The sequence below is a fragment of the Diabrotica virgifera genome, chromosome 9 (assembly GCF_917563875.1).
Source record: "Diabrotica virgifera virgifera chromosome 9, PGI_DIABVI_V3a".
Lineage (NCBI taxonomy): Eukaryota > Metazoa > Arthropoda > Insecta > Coleoptera > Chrysomelidae > Diabrotica > Diabrotica virgifera.
Window position 1 is genome coordinate 152,674,231 of NC_065451.1, and position 25,014 is coordinate 152,699,244.

The following is a 25,014-nucleotide window of genomic DNA, read 5'->3' on the forward strand; positions in this document are numbered from 1 at the left end:
CAAAGTTGAACTATCCAAGGACATCAGATTTATAAGGGGTATATCCAAGGACGAACAACCAGGCAAAGGTGGGAGCCAATTCATACCATAACGCAAGTAAATATACTAAAGTCACCAATGAAATCAATAACTATAATAAGTGAAGAATCGAACACTCAATCCTAAATTGAACTAGCAATGGACACCAGATTCGTAATAGCAAATCCAGAGAAGAACAATCAGGAATATTTATGGAACAATTTTCACCAATACCAAATTATATAAATAGTGAACATACCAAAGGAATGCAAACACATTAACCAAAATAAATGTGGAATCAGACACTCAATCCAAAGTCGGACTATCAATGGACACCAGATTCACAAAAGCATATCCAATGAAGAACGACCAGGAAGATTTATGGACCAATTCACATCAATACTAAATAAATAAACTAAATTAGCTCTACATCTACCCTCATCCGGTAATGTGAGCCTATCTGAACTAAATAATTGCACTAAAGGATGAACTTATAAGTTCTATGACTCCATGATCGAAAAAAAAAATATGACGAGAACGAGCTACCAATTTTGAATAAAACTGCAGATTCATGCATTCTCGCATACATAGAATTATCCAGGAAATACTCCTGAATCTAAGCAACGACTGATGCCAAAGGTTAGAAGTGGTGATATACAAAAAAAAATCAATCATTTGTCCAAGCAGGTTAATTACTAACATTCATGACTCTAAGTACAGTGGAACCCCGATAAGTCGGCCCCCGATAACCCGGAACTCCGGCTAACCCGGACCGATTTTTATCAGACAAACATTTCAACAATAAAAATGTATTTGAGATAAATACATTTTATCTCAAATGTACTTTTTTTTCTATGTAATATAATATTTGAGAGATAATGGGTATTTGTGTAATTTGAACTACATATACCATAGTAAAAATGACTCATGGCACACCACATCCATTGTCCTGTTATCGAAAACAACAGGCACCTGTATTATCCTTTATTTATTTGAAACTATCTTAGCATTGTTTAGAAAAGACTATTAAAATTCTTTTTTTAACAATGGTCTTAGTCATCACTGTTATTAAATAACATAACATCAGAGACGGTATTGTGTGTAGTAAAGTCGTACCTATTGTTCGCTTCCGTTCTGTAATCGTTCTTAAATCTATTCAGATTTTGTGTGCGTGTTTTTTGTCTAGTAAGGGCAACAAAACGTAAAAATGTTGTATGTAGTGACAATGGAAAAGAAACTAGAAGCATTAAGTAGAATTGATATAGGTGAATCTTGCAGCATTATATGGTGTCGGTACATCTACAGTATCGGATGGAAGAAAAATAGAACTAAAATCGAAGAATTTTTTTTTCAAAATGATAACAAAAGACAGTTTGGACAATCGGTGCAAAGCTAATAAAGCTAAGAATGAGACTCTTGGCGACGCTTTGTATGTGTGGTTTTGTGTGGAATGCGAACGTGGTTTACCAGTGTCTGTGTGACAATTATAACGGAGTTTATCTGTAAGCATACCATATTTTATTAATTTTTACCATTTTCTCCGGCTAACCCGGATTTTCGATAACCCGAATCGGCCGCGGTCCCGATTAATCCGAGTTAACGGGGTTCCACTGTATCGGGAGAGTCTAAGCATCAATATACTATTAACCAAGAGACATAAAATAAACAAACTCATGTGGAAGTATACCTGGAATATTTGGACTAATTACACAAGAGTGGTTCGGACATGCTGCAGACATTCCCTTACCAGAAATATTATGATAGATAAACCAAAACAACCAAGACAACCAAAATATCATCCAAATAATAGAAAACATAGGGCTCTAACTGTGGACCAATGACTAAATCCATCAGACGACACATTGTCTGAGGAGCAGAAACAAGACCGAAAGGCATGGTGACAAACTGGAATAGTCCTTTGCCACTGACAGCAAAAGCAGTATACTTCTTGCTCTCTTCACTCAGGGGAATCTGTAAGAAGGCCTTAGACAAATCAATAGAAGAGATGTATTTGGCATTCTGAAGTTTGCTCAAAATCACATCTATTCTGGGGATAGGATAAGCATCCCTGTTCGTTGTGAGACTGTTTAGTTTTCGACCGTCAAAGCAGATCCTGAAGGATCCATCCTTCTTCTTCGTTAACCAGAGTGGGGAACAATAGGACGACGTTTAAATGTGACGTCAGCAAGCATTTTAAAATTCTGTGATGGGTTTTAGTTGTATTTTAATAAACATTGAAAGAAAATAATTCTGAGAATAATTAAATAATAATATTTTCGATAATTAATAATATCTTCCCATCAATAATCGATTCTATAAGGGGCGGAACGTCACATCTAGTCATAAGTTACAGTAATACGCCTAAATAGGGCTGAAAAATCTAAGACAATAGTAAGGAAAATCGACTACCTCATTATTCAGAATTGCTGTCAATAAAGTTACGATAGCAAATATGGTAGCCAACATGATACCCAACGATCGATAACTGCCATGGAACTAGATAAAGAAGAATTAGCGACGACCAATTTTTCTAAAATAATAATTTCATTAAAAACTTTCTGTTAAATACGCAGAATATGCAAAAATGTGCATTTTGCTTATTTTTCGAGCTTCACTTATTTGATAACTTATAATTAATTTTCTTGTTTTTTTTAAGGTCTACCAATGGAAATTACTAAACCACGTGGCCCGGGATCATAATATGACGTTGAAACCCGCGCACCTGTCCTACAAATGCACAGTGTGCACGGCCACCTTCGGCATGTACAAACAATTCGAGAACCACGTATATTCCGCCCACAGCGTCGTCGCCAAGCGAGTCATGGACAAGAAAGGCGGCTCCACGACCTCTTCGACAACTTCCAACAGCTCTCCCAAGCCGTCGGCTGCAGATCAGTTGAAACCTCTGAAGATCAATGATGAGATCACGATCATCCCGCAGCCCGCTAAGTCCACGGCAAACGGAAAAGAAGAAAAGAGTTCGCCTAGTACTAGCAAAAGTAGGTAAATTTGTCTAAGAAAGCGACATCTATGTACGAAGTGATGATTAACAGTACTTTAAAAAAGATTTTGGTTTGTAAATATGTCTAGTTCGATCAAATTATAACTAGCTAATATACTAATGGACAATTTTGTGTAATAAGAGTTGTGATGTCGAGTTTTATTCACAATAATGCTGTTAATTATTATTTTTGAACATTGATGTTAAGTTTGCCTAAGAACGATGAAATCATCCGGTATTAGGAATTTTTTATTTTAATTGACGTACTTTACATAATATGCATAAATCGTATAGATTCATAAAAGAATTCGTTTATGTATACTTGTTTTAAGACTATAAAGTAAACGTAGTCTTCTTTTAAAACCACCTTTACTTGACGGTATTAAAAGAGTCTACTGACGTCATTTTTATTAGTTTTATTGCTTGGATTCTATCGAAAGCTGATTTATATTGACTACTGGAGCTAATAAAAAAAATATTTTTAAAAGTAGTAAAAAAACAACCTCTAGAATGTGTTAGAGATTTTCTATAATTAAACATAATTATATACAGGGTGTTTCAAAAAAAGGTAACCCCGTCTCTAGGGTAGGTAAAAAACTGAAAAATAATTGGGGTTTGCTTAGTAAAAATTTTTTGTAACGCCATCCGTTTTCAAGATACAGGGCGTTGAAGAAAAAAAATGTACGCATTTTTTACGATTTTGCCGAAACTACTGGCAACATTGTAATGAAATTTTATACGAATATGTTTTGGAAGCTGATACATCCCATGAATTTGTTTTTATATCTGATTCTCATAGAGGGCGCTAGTTACACGGATCGTACTAAGTATTAGTCAATATAACTTTTTTAAGAGTATAATTATTAATCAAAATTTCAAGTAAACTTAAACATCATTCAATTTTACACGAAAAAGGTACTCTTGGTAAAACTCGACAGAACTACTACTGTGTACCGTTTTCGGAATATTTTGATTTGAAAATTATGAAGTAATAATTGATGCTGGTATAAAGTAGTTAGTAATTAAACAAAACTCACAAGAAGAAAATTAAATTAATGACTAAGAACATAAAATAAAATTCAATTACAGTAAGTGTTCAAAATGTCCTCCGTTTTCGCGAATACACAAGTCTATTCTTTTTTCTAAAGATTCCATTAAACTTCTAAACGGTAGGGGATCAGCTATGATGTCATTAAATTGACGTTGAATTCTTTCTTCCAATTCTTGACGTGAATTTACCTCTGTATCATAGACTTTTTCCTTAATATACAACCAAACTGTGTAGTCCAAAGGGTTAAAATCGCATGACCGAGGAGGCCAATGAATCGGAGCTTCTGCACCTCTACCAATCCATCGATTCGGAAAATGATTACTCAACCAATTACGACACCTATCAAAGTGTGGTGGAGCTCCATCGTGCATAAAAAATAAAGATCTTCGCTCGTTTAGCGTTAAATCTTCTAATATCTCGAATAAGGAATTGTTTAAAAAATCAAGATACATATCACCATTTAAATTTCCAGGTAAAATATGATAACCTATTAATTTGTTACCTAAAGTTGTTGCCCAAACATTAACTTTAAATGAGTTTTGGTAATGTGATACCCTTTTGACTCGTGGATTCTCATCACACCAGTGGTGTGCATTATGGGAGTTAAACATACCTTGTCGCGTAAAGGTGGCCTCGTTCGTAAAAAGAATGCATTTTAAAAAATTTGGATTGTGGGCTGTCCTTTGTTGCAATGTTTCACAAAAATCCACTCTAACCGGTAGATCATCTGGCAAGAGCTCTTGGACTTGTCTGTAATTATAAGGATGTAGTTGCTGTTCTTTCAGTATCCGCCAAGTACTTGAAGAAGAAGTATTTGTTTGTCTTGCTATATTCCTTATATTCCTTACGCTAACTGTTTGATCTTGATCAAGTAAATTTAAAATATTATTTTCTTTATTAATTGTTCTTGTTGTTCTTGGTCTACCAGAATTTATTTTATTTGGTCTCACATTCCCAGTTTCTCGACAACGTCGTTCAACGGCTCTAAATGTTTTTTTACTTGGTAAGTTTCTTCTAGGAAACTTTTCTGCATAACGTGTCACAGCTGCACTAGAACATCCTAAACATTCGCCTAAGGTTAATAACATATCAGTGTATTCAACATTTTAGTACATTTTGATTTGATTTTACAAATAACAAGGTTTCAAAACTCTAATTATTTTTGATTTATCGTCATAACAATCAATAAATGTCAGATTTCCATGGCACACCTGGAGAAAATACGGGTATACCTATTAGAACTTTATCATTACTACCAGCATCAATTATTACTTCATAATTTTCAAATCAAAATATTCCGAAAACGGTACACAGTATCGAGTTTTACCAAGAGTACCTTTTTCGTGTAAAATTGGATCATGTTTAAGTTTACTTGAAATTTTGATTAATAATTATACTCTTAAAAAATTTATATTGACTAATACTTAGTACGATCCGTGTAACTAGCGCCCTCTATGAGAATCAGATATAAAAACAAATTCATGGGATGTATCAGCTTCCAAAACATATTCGTATAAAATTTCATTATAATGTTGCCAGTAGTTTCGGCAAAATCGTAAAAAATGCGTAACATTTTTTTTTCTTCAACGCCCTGTATCTTGAAAACGGATGGCGTTACAAAAATTTTTTACTAAGTAAACCCCAATTATTTTTCAGTTTTTTACCTACCCTAGAGACGGGGTTACCTTTTTTTGAAACACTCTGTATATTATGATTGTTACAGTATAAATACCGCTGCACATCATTATTTACGTCAGATATTTAAGTTGACACTGTTTCCAAATTACAAAAAAGTCCTGAATTTATTTTAAATCAAATATATCACATAATTGTAACAGAAGTGGGTTATACAACAAAATAAATTAATATTCAAAGTGAATGAATAAAAACATTAGAAATATAAAACAAGAAGTAAAACCACTTCTATGTCCCATGTGATTAAAAAAATCCCAATGGATTGAATAGGTAAAATATGTTCAAAACGTTTTCGGACCTATCAGTCCCTCATCAGTGAATTCATATACTTGCTAACTAGCCCCAGAACCAAACAATGGTTGTAATTATAATTCAATATACATTATAATGTTGTAAAATTGAAAAGGCTAAACGCCGATGTTAATAGAAACCTCTGGGAACATGGTGAAACCCTAAACGAGAACTTTAACCAACCTGCTTGGGCCAACAATGTCATTATTGTATATTTCTTTAGTGCCCTGTCCAGTTCCACTTAAGCGTCGTGAGTCGTGATTCTTTCCATGACGTCTTGAACTCCAGATATTTGTCCGATTTGTTTGTTTGTTATGTGGTCACGAACGCTCACGTTCAGCATTACACGTTCCATGGCTCTTTGTGTAACTTTGAGTTTATTCGCGAATTTTTTCTCAGTGTTAAAGTCTCTGCTCTATACGATTGTACGGACAATAAGTATCTTCATAACAAATATAAATCTTCTCAAATAAATATCTTTCCTAGAATCCATCAATAAACTAGTTGTAAAAAGTTTTGAAAATATCAAAGCTATTTATTGCTCAGGTTCCAACTGTAAAAAGTTTTAGGTCATTTATACTGTACGTTTACAAAATAAAAATTAAAAATTCTATTTATAGATGACTATAATGTTAGAGATGATTTCATTTCTTTAGGTAAATAATGCTTTTTTGTTTGCACTATTCGCTAGACGAACGCTGTACACCCAACATACCTGCTTCTTTTTTATTTTGCCGTCTTCAACAGTAATTTCTAAAGCGATTTTTGAATTGTAAAAATTATATACGTTTTAATGGATTTTGTTGTCAAACAAGTAGATTAAATAAAAACACATGCGCAACCGGGATATTTTTTATTCTTGCGACATTGCAATCCTACATTTTAGGCCCTTCACGGTGAGAGATTTTATTGACTTCTGTCCGTCAATTCGTTGATAAATAGAGGGTGTAACAAAAGGGAAGGTCATAAATTAAATCACATATTCTGGGACCAAAATAGTTTGAAATATATTGTAATGTCTATTCGGTAGACTTACACCGGTCATGGATTAAGAAAGAAATGAACGAATTTACTGGTCCGCTGTAGTTTAACTATTTACACATGGGCGCAGTAATTTTTTATTTGAGGAGGTTCTTATATAAATCAAATAATTTTAAATTTTAGGTGTTTGTATAGCCTCAGAAGCCTAAACGACATAATTTCGTGATTCTTTATAACAGTTCATTATCCGTAGCCAAAAATCAATATACCTAATATTAATTGTTGCATGAATATCAATATAATAAAAATAAAACAAATTATAACTTATAAAAGGTAGAAGGCTAAACGTTGCTGTATTGTTGATGTTTTAATTTAATCTCTAAAATGGTTTTCTATAAAGTCACAATCAATTTAAGTGATATATTGACGTTGGATGTTTTTAAATTAAAGTCAATTGACGCGTGTAAAAAGCGTTTATATGACATTGTAAACTAATTTGAGCTTGTTTTATTCTTTTATCAGATCGCATGTTTTCTATGTTAGTCATGTATATTTTATAGTTTATATGTATAATGGGGTATTTTTCCCGTAAATAAAAATTATTAAAAACAATATTATAATATTACGTATGTACCTACAATATCTACAAATAGTTTCGATTTCAAACAAATCACGCCTTGAAAAGGATCCGGAAATCCTACAGCAGGGCATTATGTAAACATCAAATATTTAAGTAAAATGCTAAATATTATTAAGTCAATATACGTACCAATTTTTTTTACTAAAATGATTTAGTCGTTATTGTTCACACTATCATCGCCATCGCTGTCATCATCATCGCTGTCGTCACCGTTAATTGTTATTATGATTGGGCTTATTTCGTTAATTTTATTTTCACGAATCCACCAATCCTCAATTAATTTTTCGCACTTGTATATACAGTTCCGCCATACTTCTGGAGTTGCAATTGAAAGTGCTTCTCGCCAAGTTTCCCAAACCGCTTCGTCTGTATACCCATTAGGCCCAATATGGTTGTCGTAATATTATTTTGCTATTCCCCATATATATTCGATGGGATTAAACTGGCAGTGGTATGGTGGAAGACGTAAAACTTGATGCCCGTAACTTTCAGTAACCTGATCCACCACAAAGATTTTTGGTTTTGCATGTTCTTTTGCCAAACGTAACAACTCAGACTTTAATATATGCTGTGGAATAGATATGCGTTCATTTGTTAGCCATTCTTTAATCTTATCTACATTCCACGAATTTGTTGGACTTTTGTTTAGTATTTCTGAATGATAAGGCGCATTGTCTAAAATAATTACGCTGGGCTCACTTAATCCGGGAAGAAGTTTTTCACGCAACCATTTCACAAACATTTCCGTGTTCATATTGTCACGATAGTCACTGTTTTTTGATGTAGACGAAAATATTAAATCAGCACCTTCTATAAAGCCTGTCTTCCCTCCCGCGTGCAGAATTATATGTCGCTTCCCTTCTCCACTAGCATGCTTGATCGATTTTATGTTGTCATCTTGCCATATTCTCTTGGTAGCACCCTTAGAAAATATCCATGTTTCGTCTAAATATACAAAAGTTGATCCTTCTTCTTTAAATATGTTATATTTATTTTCTCAGAAACTCAATTCTCTTGTGTACAACAGAACTTCTTTCACAAAGCGCTTTTCTGTTATCCTCTTTTTTAAATTTGAATCCTATGTTATGTAGGACTTGCCATAAACTTGTTCTGCCGATGTCACCAAATTTCCTCTCTTTTAACTTAAGTAAAATTGTACCTAAAGTCACATGTTCCTTATTTGCACGCATTTGATATATGATATTACGAATTTGAAATTTTCGTCCTTCTAACATATTGTTCGTTTTTAATAACAGGCGAGTATGGTGGTGATCGTTTTCCGGCACTTCACTATTCTCGTTTTTAATTGTAGATCTTAATTTTGATTCGCTAATTTCTAAAGCATCGCACACGCGTTGTTGTACAGACGTTACCGATTTTAAAGGACCACCATTGTTTTTTTCCGCAATAAAGTACTTATGTAGGTTACAAATTAGAGTATCTACATCTAAAACACGTCTTGGCATTTTCGGTTAAACAGCACGAACAGATTCTCACAAAATTAACAATATAAGGCGTTACCAATTCGACAGAATAAATTCAACTGGAAGATAACAAATGTCCTTATAGTTTCTTATAGCATTCCTGATTTGTTTGTCGACCCATTTAGTTAAATTACCTATTAAAATTGCATTAGTTTGTCATACTTTCTCTAATTTGGTTTTGCACCTATTTGGGTAATTAAGTACTTTCACTTGAATAATTAAAATGCCAAGACAGTACCGTAATTAAAATACCTAGGTCAAAAAATGAGCTTTATTTTGATACTATACAGTATGGTGCAAATGAAAGGAATAAATTCGTTATTTCGTAAACCGGCGACTTTAAGGAAAAATCCTGAAACAGGTCGATTTTTATTTTTAAATTATGATATTTTGCCATAAATGTCATACTAGTAACGTCATCCATATGGGCGTGATGAAGTAATCGATGATTTTTTTAAATGAGAATAGGGGTCGTGTGCTAGCTCATTTGGATCATTCAATTCTCTATTTATTAATATAAACATTTACATAATTGTTTATACAGGGCGCCCAAAAAATTTTTTTAATTTAAATTATTTGACAAAAAAAGAAGAATCTATATAATTTATTTAATTTAAAATACATTTTATTGCTGTTAGAAATCAGTAAAAAAATGTTTATATCACAAATAAACATTGTTTTTCGCTTAAATTAAATGTTCAAACTTCCTAAGAAACAGGTGGCTGGCGGGAGCTGGCTTGAACATTGAATTTAATCGAAAAGCAATGTTTATTTTTGAAATAAACATTTTTTCTGTTTCTGGGCAACAGTAAAATGTATTTTGAATTAAATAAACTACATACATTCTTCTTTTTTGTCAAATAATTTCATTAAAAATTTTTTTGCACGCCCTGTACAAATAATTGTGTAAATGTTTATATGACTAAATAGTGAATTTAATGACCTTTCAAATGAGCTAGCACTCGACCCCTATTCTCATTTAAAAAAATCATCGATTACGTCATCACCCCCAGATGGATGACGACACTAGTATGATATATATGCCAAAATATCATATGTTGAATGGGTTTATTGACAGATTTTAAAACACAATGTAGGTATACCCCCAAAATATATTTTATTACTATTCCTTTCTTTTATCTGTTTCAATAGTTTATTAATGTTTCTTCACTGCTTATATCAATAATACATAGTCTCAATTTACAATCAATTACTTTCAACTGAATTTTAATCCCTTTCTTTCTTTTCTTTTCTACTCTAATTCTCACCCTTTAATTTATATCTCAATTTCATGTACCTACATTGTTGTCTATCAATTCACATTTATTACTGTTATTACTATATGACTGCTAATATACCCTTTTAGCTACAATTTTTAAGCTTTCCGATTTTTCATTCTTTTTACGACCACTACTCCTCTCATTAAAACATCAAGGAGTATTGACTTTAACAATTTAGGTTACAGCTGCACGTCCACATCTAACATACATATTAGATATCGACCCGTTTTGATCCAAACGTTGTTAGTCTTACACTAACACATACACTAATAAATAGAAGTCTTTAATAAATATAAATAAAAACAAAAATCTTTTAATAAATAGAAATAAAAATCTTTAAAACCGGTACAGATTTGTTGGTTGTCTTTCACCAACTATCTCTTCACCCTCAAAAATTCCCAAATTCCATAAACTTGTTTACCTTTGCAACATTCTCCGTCTATTCCACCATATCCCGTTAGCATAACTTAAGCAGATATATCATGTTAATGAATACTGAGGTAGTACCTCCTTGTAACCGAATCATTTAGTTACTTGTAACCGTTGACCTGAAGATGCTCTGCATAGTTTAGAGAGCGAAACCGGTCGTCGGAAGTTACAATAAATGATTGAGAGTACGTCTGTCTTTTACTTCATTCAAAATATCATAATTTAAAAACAAAAATCGACCTGTTTCGGGATTTTCCCTAATGTCATCGGTTTACGAAATAAAGAATTTATTCCTTTCATTTGCACCATACTGTATATACGAGTAGTTGCAAAATTTACTGAATGCATTAACATTGTTTAGTGGTGGCCGCATATCGAAATAACTACTCTGTGATAGACCACATAACGAATTAGTTACTCTGCGGTAGACCGCATATTGGATGGTAGACCGCATATTGGATGGTAGACCGCATATCGAATCGGCACTAATCTATATATTTTTTCGTATTTAAAATATTACTTGCGGGTAAATCCTAATTGTTCTTTTAGTCAAGGAAGTCTCTTCGCATCTGCTCGGGAAAATGTTCTAGTCAGGTGTTTTGCATAATCTTACTCCTAAGTTAGTATTAAGTTTTTGCTAAGAAAGGTATTTCTAACAAGGGTGCATTGTATTTTATTATTTATCTTATTATTTTTCCTTAAATTATCCTGTTTATTAAATTTTAATCAAAAAATTACTAAAAATTCAATAATTAAATAGATATTGGCCCTCTACGCACCCGAGGTCTACGCTTATGTTACTGGTATACCTAAAATATTACAATCGACCTGCCGATTCGTTTGTTTCTTTATTAATCCGTGACCGGTGTATCCCTACCGAATAGAGAGTATCTAACTTATCTTAGTACAAATGTGCACATAAAAAAAGTTACAGCCCTTTGAAGTTACAAAATGAAAATCGATTTTTTTCAATATATCGAAAACTATTAGAGATTTTTACTGAAAATGAACATGTGAACTTTTTTGTGTGGACATTTGAACTAAGGTGTTAGGTTCAGTTGAACTATTTTTTACCCAAATTATGTGATTTAATTAATGACCTGTCTTTTTATTACACCCTGTATAACTAGTTATAGATTAAATTTAGCTGTGTATTAAAGAGTCGATAGAATTATCTGCCTTTCTATATAGTGTTTTTCAAAAAGATGCGAAATAGAAACATGCACATTCTTTGAATATGGTCCATTTTATGAGGCTGGAAAGATGCGAATGGTCACTAATATTGAGCTAGTATTTCATTTTTTCATTGTATGTATATTCAATATACAATTATATATTTTGTGCTGGTACATAAGTTCCTCCTGATCCAAGGAAGAACCAGTATCAAAGATCACCAAAATCAGGTCAAAGATCACCATATTCATCAGTAGATCATCACCAAATGAAAGTTTGTTCATGCGCCACAGTACAGTCCCACCGGAATAGGAATAAACGTGAGCTGCGCGTAGACCGGAGAAGGGGTGCAGAAATCTTGTACTTTACTTTTACAATTGTCACATACTCAATAGGGCATTCCAACATGCTGTCAAAATTAAATCAATATGGTGACTGGGAGGCAAACATAAATGTTATTCTGGTAGTTCTTAATGTGTTTTAGATCAGAGGTTTTCAATGATTTTGAGTCATGTACACCACCAAGTCCTTTTAAAATTATTCTTGGTACCACCTAACTGAAATACCTGTCGAGCTAGGTAATCTAATTAACTACAAATATGCTGGATTTTGGCTGTTTTTGTGTTTTGTGTACCACCGCAAATAATGATATGTACCACCAGTGCTACATGTATCACAAATTGAGAACCCCTGTTTTAGACCATTTTTGTTACGTTTCTTTGTAATTTTGTTTTGTACAAGGATTAATTTAACATTCCACTGGAAGAATTAATTTAAAAAGATAATATGCCTCATTTCAAAGTTCAGTTTTATCAGTTAACATCAGTGCTACATTTTAAGCATAAAACTGACTATACTCCTTCTCAGAGGCATCTTTCAGTGGGTTACAATTTTTCGATTTCTTTCTAACGCATTAAGTTGGAAATGACAGAAAAAAGATGCGTCCTTGATGAAAGTCATTTATAACATTTATTCCAGTTGTTGATAGGTGGCGCTATAATCGAACAAAAATGACTTATGTATTATCTGTACTATAATCTGTACAATTTATAAGACTATACAAATCAAAGAACATACGTTTTTTTTATAAATGAAATAAATACATTAACCCGCCAGTGGTCGCTTTATGAGATTTTCTCTCACGGTTTCAGAAAATTGCACAGAATTTTTTTTCTGGGAAATTATACGCTCTGTAGTTCCTTCTAGTCTCCTAACTATCCTCCCTCGACAATCTTATAGACTCGTTCGCTTAGATAGTGACTCAGTTGACCTAATATCACCCAATTGTTGAGTCAGCGCGCTTCAAGTGAGACATTCTCTCATCAAGCGACCACCCGCGTTACGAATTGTACATAAAAATTAATTTTATTTTGGCACTTAAAACCTGAAATAGTGTAAAAAAAATTGTAATTATTGTCATCAATCAATTTTTCCAGAGCATTCTTGTTATATTTGTGTGCTGTGCCGTAAATTATCAAGATACGGATATTGATTAATATTTGTTTAATTCCGATTATTTCTTTTTATTTTATTATATTATTATCTATATTATGTTATATTATTTTTTCTTATTATTAGTTAATAAAAAAAGTTTAAAAGCTGTTTTAAAAATTTTATTTTGTAGAAAAAGGCAAAATTTGGATATGTGAGAGAAAATCTCACGCGCGACCACTCGCGTAACAATCTACCTAGCGACCAATGCCGGGTTAAGAGGAAACAGTAGCGATCAACAGGTAGCGAAAACGCGTTCCAAGATTGCGGCTGTAATTTTGAATATTTTTTCGAGATATTTGGCACACGTATTCGTAATATAATAAAGAATGGCAGTACAGAGCCCAATTTGAAAAATATATTAATATGTGGAAATTACTCTGTAATTAAATACAATATTTAAAAAACGAGCCTGTACCTCCATTAAGAAGAACAAAAAGTACACTTTCTTCAAATAAACTTTTTTATCCGATGCCTAGATTTTGTGTCATTTGGAACTACTAAAATTTTTTATTTCATTAGTAGTTCCAAAATGACACAAAATCTAGGCATCGGATAAAAAAGTTTATTTGAAGAAAGTGTATTTTTTTGTTCTTCTTAATGGCGGTACAGGCTCGTTTTTTTAATATTGTATTTAATTACAGGGTAATTTCCACATATTAATATATTTTTAAAATTGGGCTCTGTACCGCCATTCCTTATGATATTACGAATACGTGTGCCAAATATCTCGAAAAAATATTCAAAATTATAGCCGCAATCTTGGAACGCGTTTTGGCTACCTGCTGATCGCTACTGTATCACCTTAATTTGTTTTTATACGCTCTGAGCTTTGCTGGTGTCGCTCCTAGCGGACTACTAATTCAACTTTCACCGGTAATTTTTAAATTTATTATTTAATTGTTATCGCTGAATATTTACAACGCAAAAAAGTAATTAAATTGTAATCGATTTTTTTAAGATTTTGCTAATCATTTTGACGTTCTTTTGATAAAATATGAATTTCTTACTTCGGATACTTTCACAATTATCGTGTAGATGGCGCTAGATTAATTTATAATTACATATTACGGAACATTAAAAAAACTTAAATTCAGTATTTAAAACGTAAGTATATTTAAGGTAAAAATATATACCACAGCTTTGACCAACTAATATTTTTTATAATTAATGTTTTTAATTTTAATTTTAAATTAATCACTTTGACATTTATGTCAAATTTCCGGTAAACGTTTACAGACTTGCCACTACTGGCGCTCGCGAATTTGTAAATATCCCCCCTACGTACGAGCTCACAGCGTATACCAAATTACGATTAGGATTCTGACAAATGTCAGATTTAACTAAAATGTCAGGCACTAATGACACACTGAAAGACTGAGAAGAATTTTAAATTATGTATAGTCGTATAGATATGTAATAGGTAAATAATGGGTAAATACCTAAATAATTTCTTTTCCGATTATAGCGTCATCTATCAACAACTGGAATAAATGATATAAAGGCTATAGCGGGATAAGATGGTAAAATCTGCACTCGGCTGGATTCTTAGTTGGGATTGGGCAATCGAAAGTACATAATTCAAAAACCCCCTAACCAAATTTTTAGCTCCCTATGTGACCCCAGGTGTCCCCTATCGAAAAAAATGTGTTTTTTCGAAAAACATTTTTTTGGAGCGATCTTTTGCTTTAAAAAATGTGAAAAAAATTGTGAGTGTACATTATTATACCCAAAATCACACTGATTTTTTTCAGATTTTTTGGATCAAAATTGACGCCAGAAAAAATTTTTGAATTTTTCAAAAAAATTTTAGGTTATGTAGGTAATTTTTGGCTAGCTCCGACAAAATTTTTTTTAGTGTATTTTTTTCCGTTATTTTTAATGGCAGGGACAGTTTTGCCATTTTCTCGCCGGAAATTGCCCAAAATTCGAAAAAACCCATTTTTTGGTTCCCCCCCTCATATTTTTAGTGTTTACTGAGCCATCTTTTCTTTAAAAAATCTGAAAAAAATTATGAACATACATTGATGCCCAAAAATATACTGGTTTTTTTTTCAGATTTTTTGGATCAAAATTGAAAAATTTTGAATTTTTCAAAAAATTTTTAGGTTATGTAGGTAATATTTGGCGAGCTCCGACATAATTTTTTTTAGTGTATGTTTTTCCGTTCTTTTGAATGGCTGGGATAGTTTTGCCATTTTCTCGCCGGAAATTGCTCAAAATTCGAAAAAAACCAATTTTTTGGTTCCCCCCTCATATTTTTAGTGTTTACTGAGCGATTTTTTCTTTAAAAAATCTGAAAAAAGTTATGAACATACATTGATGCCCAAAAATAAACTGGTTTTTTTTTCAGATTTTTTGGATCAAAATTGAAAATTTTTTAAATTTTTCAAAAATTTTTTAGGTTATGTAGGTAATTTTTGGCTAGCTCCGAAATAATTTTTTTTAGTGTATATTTTTCCGTTCTTTTGAATGGCTGGGATAGTTTTGCCATTTTCTCGCCGGAAATTGCTCAAAATTCGAAAAAACCCATTTTTTGGTTCCCCCCCCTCATATTTTTAGTGTTTACTGAGCGATTTTTTCTTTAAAAAATCTGAAAAAACTTATGAACATACATTGATGCCCAAAAATATACTGTTTTTTTTCAGATTTTTTGGATCACAATTGAAAAATTTTGAATTTTTCAAAAAAATTTTAGGTAATGTAGGTAATATTTGGCGAGCTCCGACATAATTTTTTTTAGTGTATTTTTTTCCGTTCTTTTGAATGGCTGTGATAGTTTTGCCATTTTCTCGCCGGAAATTGCTCAAAATTCGAAAAAACCAATTTTTTGGTTCCCCCCCTCATATTTTTAGTGTTTACTGAGCGATCTGTTCTTTAAAAAATCTGAAAAAAATTATGAACATACATTGATGCCCAAAAACATACTTTTTTTTCAGGTTTTTTGGATCAAAATTGAGGCCAGAAAAAATTATTGAATTTTTCAAAAAAATTTTAGGGTAATTTTTGGCTAGCTCCGATATATTTTTTTTAGTGTATTTTTTTCCGTTCTTTTGAATGGCTTGGATAGTTTTGCCATTTTCTCGCCGGAAATTGCTCAAAATTCGAAAAAACCCATTTGGTTTTCCCCCCTCATATTTTTATTGTTTACTGAGGGATATTTTCTTAAAATAATCAGAAAAAAATTATGAACATACATTGTATGCCCAAAAACATACTGATTTTTTTTAGGTTTTTTGGATTAAAATTTTACCCAGGGAAATTTTTTGAATTTTTCAAAAAAAATCGGTTATGTAAGCCATCGGAAGGTAGCCATTTTGAGAAGAGAATATGCATAAAATACGACAAACTCCCTTTGTTGATATTTTTCCTATGTTTTTAGTAGACAACCTTAACCCTTAACTATAGGTACATGGCTACCTTAATTACATTATGTATAGATCAATTCATAGATATTTCTTCGTCTTAGTTGTGTTTTCCGATTTCTCAATTGAAACTACCATATTAATATTACCTTTTGCGTATTTATTAATTAAGTTAGGTTTAGGTAATTGAAAGTTAATTTTTTGATACGCTAGAGTACCTATTTTAAAAAATATATCAATATTAAAAATATTTAAATATATATAGACATTATTAATGTTATTAATAAATAATTATAAGTAAGTAATTAATAAGTAATTAATAAGTAATAAGTAATTATTAAAAACGTTTTCACAGCATGAAATATACCATACAGTTATAGGCAAACGTTTATTTTCAACTTTATTTGTTTTATTAATTTTACTTTTCAAAGGTGTAAAGTAAATAAAATTATTCGTTAAAAGTTACATTTTAAATAAGCAAACACGTTTGCACCGTAATCAAGTTATTTCCATAAATGTAGCTTACTAAATCAGTATAGACAAGGCGGAAACGGCGGGTTCGTTGGGAAAAAAATTCCCATGAGATATTTTTGCATAATCACATTCGTGAGACATCCCAGAATAAGGATCAAGAAGTCGTCCACGTGAAAAGTGGGCCAATTTTTTTTTAACAATTTTTTTTAATCAAATTGCAAAAATCAATATTTTTGGACCGAACTAATTTTTTTTAGGTTTTTTGGACCATTCTGGACAAAAAAGGTCTCATAATTTTTCTCTGAAGTTGATCTTTTTCGAGTTATAAGCAATTTAAAATTTGAAAAACGCGAAAATGGCCATTTTTAAGACTTAATAACTCGGTTAAAAATTATTATTATTAAAGTCAGAAAGTGAGAAATCAAAGTTTAAAGTCTCCGCTACATGATTCTGAAGAAATCTGTGTCATTAATTTACTACTAAGCTGCTATTTTTAATTAATAAAAATGAGCGGTTAGATCGTATTGACGCGGTTGTAAATGTGAGTGCGAGTAAGATGCATAATTATTATTGGACTGCTGGAATGGCTTCTCTCTTGCACTCAGCATTTACAGACGTCGCACACGTGCATGGCGCTTATTATTATTACTTAAAAATAACAGGTTAGTAATAAAATAATGACAAACATTTTTTCAGGATCTTGTAGGAGGGGCTTTAAACTTTGATTTAGTCATATATTGACTTTCATAATAATAACTTTTAACCGAGTTATTAAGCCTTGAAAATCGGCATTTTTCGTTTTTTTCAATTTTAAATTGCTTATAAGTCGAAAACGATCAACTTTAGAGAAAAATTATAACAGATCTTTTTTGTCCAGAATAGTCCAAAAAATTAAAAAAAAAAATTGTTTTGGCCAAAAATACTGGTCCTTGCAATATGATTAAAAAAAATGTTAAAAAAAAATTGGCCCACTTTTCACGTGGGTGACTTCTTGAACCTTATTCTGGGATGTCTCACGAATGTGATTATGCAAAAAAATCTCATGGGAATATTTTTCCCTTCGAACCCGCCGTTTTCGCCTTGTCAAGTATGTGAATATCTACATATTTATATTTTCAATCCATAATATACATAGATAGAATAATAATACAATAATACTATATACAGTATATTTTTGGGCATCAATGTATGTTCATAATTTTTTTCAGATTTTTTAAAGAACGGATCGCTCAGTAAACACTAAAAATATGAGGGGGGGGGGGGGGAACCAAAAAAATGGGTTTTTTTCGAATTTTGAGCAATTTCCGGCGAGAAAATGGCAAAACTATCCCAGCCATTCAAATGAACGGAAAAATATACACTAAAAAAATATGTCGGAGCTCGCCAAATATTACCTACATAACCTAAAAAATTTTTGAAAAATTAAAAATTTTTCAATTTTTATCCAAAAATCTGAAAAAAAAACAGTATATTTTTGGGCATCAATGTATGTTCATAATTTTTTTCAGATTTTTTAAAGAAAATATCGCTCAGTAAACACTAAAAATATGAGGAAGGGAACCAAAAAATGGGTTTTTTTAGAATTTTGAGCAGTTTCCGGCGAGAAAATGGCAAAACTATCCCCGGCATTCAAAAGAACGGAAAAAAATACACTAAAAAAAATTTTGTCGGAGCTAGCCAAAAATTACCTACATAACCTAAAAATTTTTTGAAAAATTCAAAATTTTTCAATTTTGATCCAAAAAATCTGAAAAAAAAAAACCAGTATATTTTTGGGCATCAATGTATGTTCATAATATTTTTCAGATTTTTTAAAGAAAAGATCGCTCAGTAAACACTAAAAATATGAGGGGGGAACCAAAAAAATGGGTTTTTTCGAATTTTGAGCAATTTCCGGCGAGAAAATGGCAAAACTATCCCTGCCATTAAAAACAACGGAAAAAAATACACTAAAAAAAATTTTGTCGGAGCTAGCCAAAAATTACCTACATAACCTAAAAATTTTTTGAAAAATTCAAAATTTTTCAATTTTGATCAAAAAAATCTGAAAAAAAAACAGTATATTTTTGGGCATCAATGTATGTTCATAATTTTTTTCAGATTTTTTAAAGACAAGATCGCTCAGTAAACACTAAAAATATGAGGGGGGGAACCAAAAAATGGGTTTTTTCGAATTTTGAGCAATTTCCGGCGAGAAAATGGCAAAACTATCCCAGCCATTCAAAAGAACGGAAAAATATACACTAAAAAAAATTATGTCGGAGCTCGCCAAATATTACCTACATAACCTAAAAATTTTTTGAAAAATTCAAAATTTTTCAATTTTGATCCAAAAAATCTGAAAAAAAAAACAGTATATTTTTGGGCATCAATGTATGTTCATAATTTTTTTCAGATTTTTTAAAGAAAAGGTGGCTCAGTAAACCCTAAAAATATGAGGGGGGGAACCAAAAAAATGGGTTTTTTCGAATTTTGAGCAATTTCCGGCGAGAAAATGGCAAAACTATCCCTACCATTAAAAAGAACGGAAAAAAATACACTAAAAAAAATTTTGTCGGAGCTAGCCAAAAATTACCTACATAACCTAAAAATTTTTTGAAAAATTCAAAAATTTTTTCTGGCGTCAATTTTGATCCAAAAAATCTGAAAAAAATCAGTGTGATTTTGGGTATAATAATGTACACTCACAATTTTTTTCACATTTTTTAAAGCAAAAGATCGCTCCAAAAAAATGTTTTTCGAAAAAACACATTTTTTTCGATAGGGGACACCTGGGGTCACATAGGGAGCTAAAAATTTGGTTAGGGGGTTTTTGAATTATGTACTTTTGATTGCCCAATCCCAACTAAGAATCCAGCCGAGTGCAGATTTTACCATCTTATCCCGCTATAGCCTTTGTATGTATCACAGACGTCCTTTTTTTCTGTCACTTGTGTCACACTGAAAAAAGCCTCTGCGAAGCACCACGACAGGTATCATCTGAGAGATAAAAACAATGGTTAAATGCTATAAAATGTCCTATAAAAATGCTAAATAACTACGTCCATGTTACTTACGCTTCAAAAACTGTTTCCACTGTAGGTTAACTCGGGCTCCTTGAGGGAAAATGAATCTATATTATTTATTTGACAATCTTTTGCTTGTGCCTACTAGCAACATCTCTATTGTCTACCAACAACTTTCGAAAATATTCACTCATGTTTATTTATTCACTGCTTAAAACTAAGTCGTTCAAGTACTTCTACAACTAAAAACTACACAAAATCAACAACAAAATGTTCGGAAAATACAACTACTAAAAAACTATTAAAGGTAAAAAACTTCTGAAACACGAAATATAAATAAATACAAAGTCTCCCAGCAGTGTCATAAACGTCAGTCTTGGAATGCCCTATGAAAACCTTTAGAGTAGAGTGTATAAAAATGAGTTTTGTGGGTTAAATAAATTAGTCGTCATAGCAAATCAAATGACATGCGTTCTGGCCTCATATTCATGAAAATCTTTTTTTGAATAAACACAAGCATGTTTTTTCATACTTTTTGAAATATATTGTATTCAGTAAATTATTGACAAAGTATTAATCTTTTGAAGAAAGTTCTTTGTAACATAATACAGGGATAAACACCAATATATTTGTGTAAATATGCCGTATCAAGTTCTAAGTTTTTGATTATAATTTTTTCACGTAAAGGAAGTAGTATAATAATATTATAAATTATATTAGTGTTCTTGGAGTTTATATATAAAGGTAACTGATTAGTCTTTATATCTATATGGGGTTTTATTTTATTTTTACCTTTCCCTGCTTCCTCCACATCCTTATTTTTTGCTGGTAGATAGAATCCAAGAGTAAGTAGATAATCTCTTTTATTTTATACCTTTCAGCTTTGTCTTGTGTAGATTCATAAAAAAATTCAATTCACATGCAGTTGAGTCCAGGGTTCTTTACCCGTGCGTCATCATTTAAAGCATACGAAATAAGTCGGAAATCTATTCCACGCAACAGCAAGTGACAGAGAGTGGCTACTGCTCCGATCACGGATTATGTTATCAAATAAATAAAACTTAAAATTTTGGTGCAGAATTACAACTACATTTGGAGTAGCTTAATAAATTCTTTTAATATCATTATGGTAGGAAAGCCCAAGCGTGGATTTTTGCAGTTACTAGAGCGCGTCAGATTATCACATGGGGAAAAAACCTTGTACCCTGTAAATGTACCTCTACCATATATTGGCTCTTAATACAGGGGAGTTCGTTCGTTAAGGGGGGTCCGAAAAAAAATCTATCCTTTAAAAAACACGAAATCGTCAGGTTAAGATAAGGTAAGTTAAGTACATGCAAAATAGTGTATATTTAAAAAATCTGTCGATTTGAGCGCGGCTTAAGGAAATGGGTGAGTCACAAAGTTTCACAAAAAATCAAATATTTCGCCAAATGAACGTCAGATCGAAAAACTAAAAAATATGTGTTCAATATTTTTCAAAAATCTATCGAATGATATCAAACAAGACCCCACACGGAAAGGGGTGGGGGTAAATTTTAAATACGAACATCGCGATATTTCGCGAAATAAACATCAGATCGAAAAACTGCAAAATACACGTATTCAATATTTTTGAAAAATCTATCGAATGGCACTAAACACAACCCCCCACGGAGGTTGCTGATTTGGATTCTTTACGTAAAAATAAGCAACTTTTATTCGAGACGTTTTTTCGAATTTGAAATAGATGGCGCTATAATCAGAAAAAACAATTATTGGAAATGGAAAATTAAATTAAGAAAGTCCCCCACTTGTTGAAAACTTAACTTTTTTTGGTTTTAGGACCTACTCTTCACAGCCCAATAGGTCCCCATAGCGCTCTAGTAACTGCAAATTTAGCATACTTTCCTCTCCTATTAGTGATATTAAATATTTGTTATAATATAAATATTTGAAAATAAAATATATTTTTTTTTTTATTTATTTCACTTTTACGGAAACTTAAACAAAACCATTCCTTAACTGTGAATGAGGTTAACTTTGTATGCTAATTAATTGCAACATAAAATACACTTACCATAAAATTTCAAACTCCGGTATAATATTGGTTGTGAAAATGTGAAAACAACTGTTTGTTTAATACACTCACCGGCACAAAAAACGGGCACCCTAAAAATGGGCAATTTTTAATGTCTTGTATTTCCTAAACCTGATATCCGATTTAAGTAATTTTTTTAATATGTTATAGCCTTATTCTTTAACAATATCGCTGTAATAATATTGTTGCTAGACAGGTACATTGTCATTGTATACAGGGTGTACGAATTAAACTGTGTTTTTTTTCTCAAACTTTGCAACACCCTGTGGAATGTTCTAGCTTTTATAAAATACTGAAATTAAAACCCAACTATAGCCTCAGGTTTTCTTAACATTCTGTTTTTTGATTCATTTGCTTATGTTGGATAATAAAAAAGTTAGGCACTTAAACAACTACCCCTGTTTTTCGTCAATACAGGGTGTTTTTAAATAAGTACGGCAAACTTTAAGGGATAATTCTGCATGGTAAAATAATGACAGTTTGCTTTATAAACGTATGCCCGCAAATGCTTCCGTTTCCGAGGTAGGGGGTGTTAAAATTGTTCTTACAAACTGACGATTTATTTATTGCTCTAAAACGGCTTTTGATATACAAATAAAATTTGGTAGATTTTAAGAGGTAGTTATTGCGCATTTTTTGGCATACAATTAAGAATTTTATATTCACCATTGGCGTGCATACGGGTATAAACATTTTAGATATATCCCGTATGCACGCCAATGGTGAAATTTCATTTGCATATCACAAACCGTTTTAGAGCAATAAATAAATCGTCAGTTTGTAAGAACAATTTCAACACCCCTTATCTCGGAAACGAAGCATTTGCGGGCATACGTTTATAAAGCAAACTGTCATTATTTTATCATGCAGAATTACCCCTTAAAGTTTTCCGTACTTATTTAAAAACACCCTGTATTGACGAAAAACAGGGGTAGTTGTTAAAGTGCCTAACTTTTTTATTATCCAACATAAGCGAATGAATCAAAAAACAAAATGTTAAGAAAACCTGAGGCTATAGTTGGGTTTTAATTTCAGTATTTTATAAAAGCTTGAACATTCCACAGGGTGTTCCAAAGTTTGAGAAAAAAACAAAGTTTGATTCGTACACCCTGTATACAATGACAATATACCTGTCTAGCAACAATATTATTACAGCGATATTGATAAAGAATAAGGCTATAACATATTAAAAAAATTACTTAAATCGGATATCAGGTTTAGGAAATACAAGTCATTAAAAATTACCCATTTTTAGGGATGCCCGTTTTTTGTGCGGTGAGTGTATAAATAACTTATAAATACAAAAACAGCAAAAAATCCAACTCACAGTGACAAGTAAACAAACCAGAAACGCCACAAATTGTACTTACAATCTGAAAACGTCCCCAATCGTCTTTTTTGTATCTCTCTTTTCGATGTACTGAGTCTAGAGCGTTTATAAAATAGCATGTGTCTTTACTTAATAACAGGCGGTATCTGGTTTGTCTTTAGTTCCATGAGTACAATGATGCTAGATAGAAATTATGTATTTTATCTCGCCAGGTATTAATGACGCACGGGTAAAGAACCCTGGACTCAACTGTAAAGCTATTAAGATATTTAATAGTAAAAACATGTTCATATACACGATTAATCTTAACAATGTTACTAAATATTTTTTTGTTTAATTGTAACCTGAACATTGAATTAACTCTACTAACGAGAACTATGACATATTTGGGAACTGTGATAACGGACCAACTAGATCCAGACAAAGAAATAAACGCAGAATAGCAATAACTAAAAGTACTTTTATGAAACTGAAGTCATTTCTTTGCAATAATCATCTCGGTTTAGAAATAAGACAAATAATTATTGTTTGATCTGTACTTTTGTATGGTGCCTTGGACAGCAAGAAAAACTAATGAAGAAGTACTAAGGAAGGTCAGCAAAGATAGAGAACTGCTAAAGACTGTAAAAGACAGCAAAATGTCTTATTTGGGACATATGGACGGCCTCAGTGCAAAAGGTAACAAGTCAAATTTCCTGATGTTGAGGAAACGAAAAAAACGGATCTTGGGTTTTTTTCGAATAAATTTTTAAATTTTTTCGGAAAACAATATAAAATAGTGGTTTTTATTGAACTTTAAAAAATTTTAATTACTATTTTTGCTAATTTTATTTTCTTAATTTTTGATAACTTTTCTCAAAGCGAAACGACATTGGTCAATTAAAATCCACATGTGATATACAAACCATATGCCGCTGATTTCGAGAAACGAAATGCTATCCCTTAAACGTATTGTGTAAGATTAATGTTTCTTTCAAGGAAACACTAATAGATTGCGATGCCCCCAGAGTGCCACACTCGTTATGTCAACTTCTTGAAATACAAAAAGGTTCTTAAAAGGCAGATGCAGAATTTATGGCACTTTCTGGTCATTATCTCAAAACCGCAAAATCAGTTGACATAAAAGTGGTGGTCCGGAGGCCAGTCTCTACACAGCATGCAAACGATGCAGACAAACCCTTGTCTCGCGAAGAATCGACCCTCTTTCGAGATATAAGCAAACACAC

The 25,014-nt window shown here is 31.9% G+C and overlaps 1 protein-coding gene across 3 annotated transcripts in view; it reads left to right on the plus strand.

Annotated features, from left to right (window-relative positions):
- Positions 1-25,014, plus strand: part of LOC126892355 (MOG interacting and ectopic P-granules protein 1) — a 257,232-nt gene that overhangs the window by 221,620 nt on the left and 10,598 nt on the right. For all 3 annotated transcript variants that reach the window (XM_050661874.1, XM_050661873.1, XM_050661875.1), the window contains one exon: positions 2,675-3,017. In XM_050661874.1, coding sequence (XP_050517831.1) covers positions 2,675-3,017 — 343 coding nt within the window. The remainder of the gene's footprint in view (positions 1-2,674; positions 3,018-25,014) is intronic.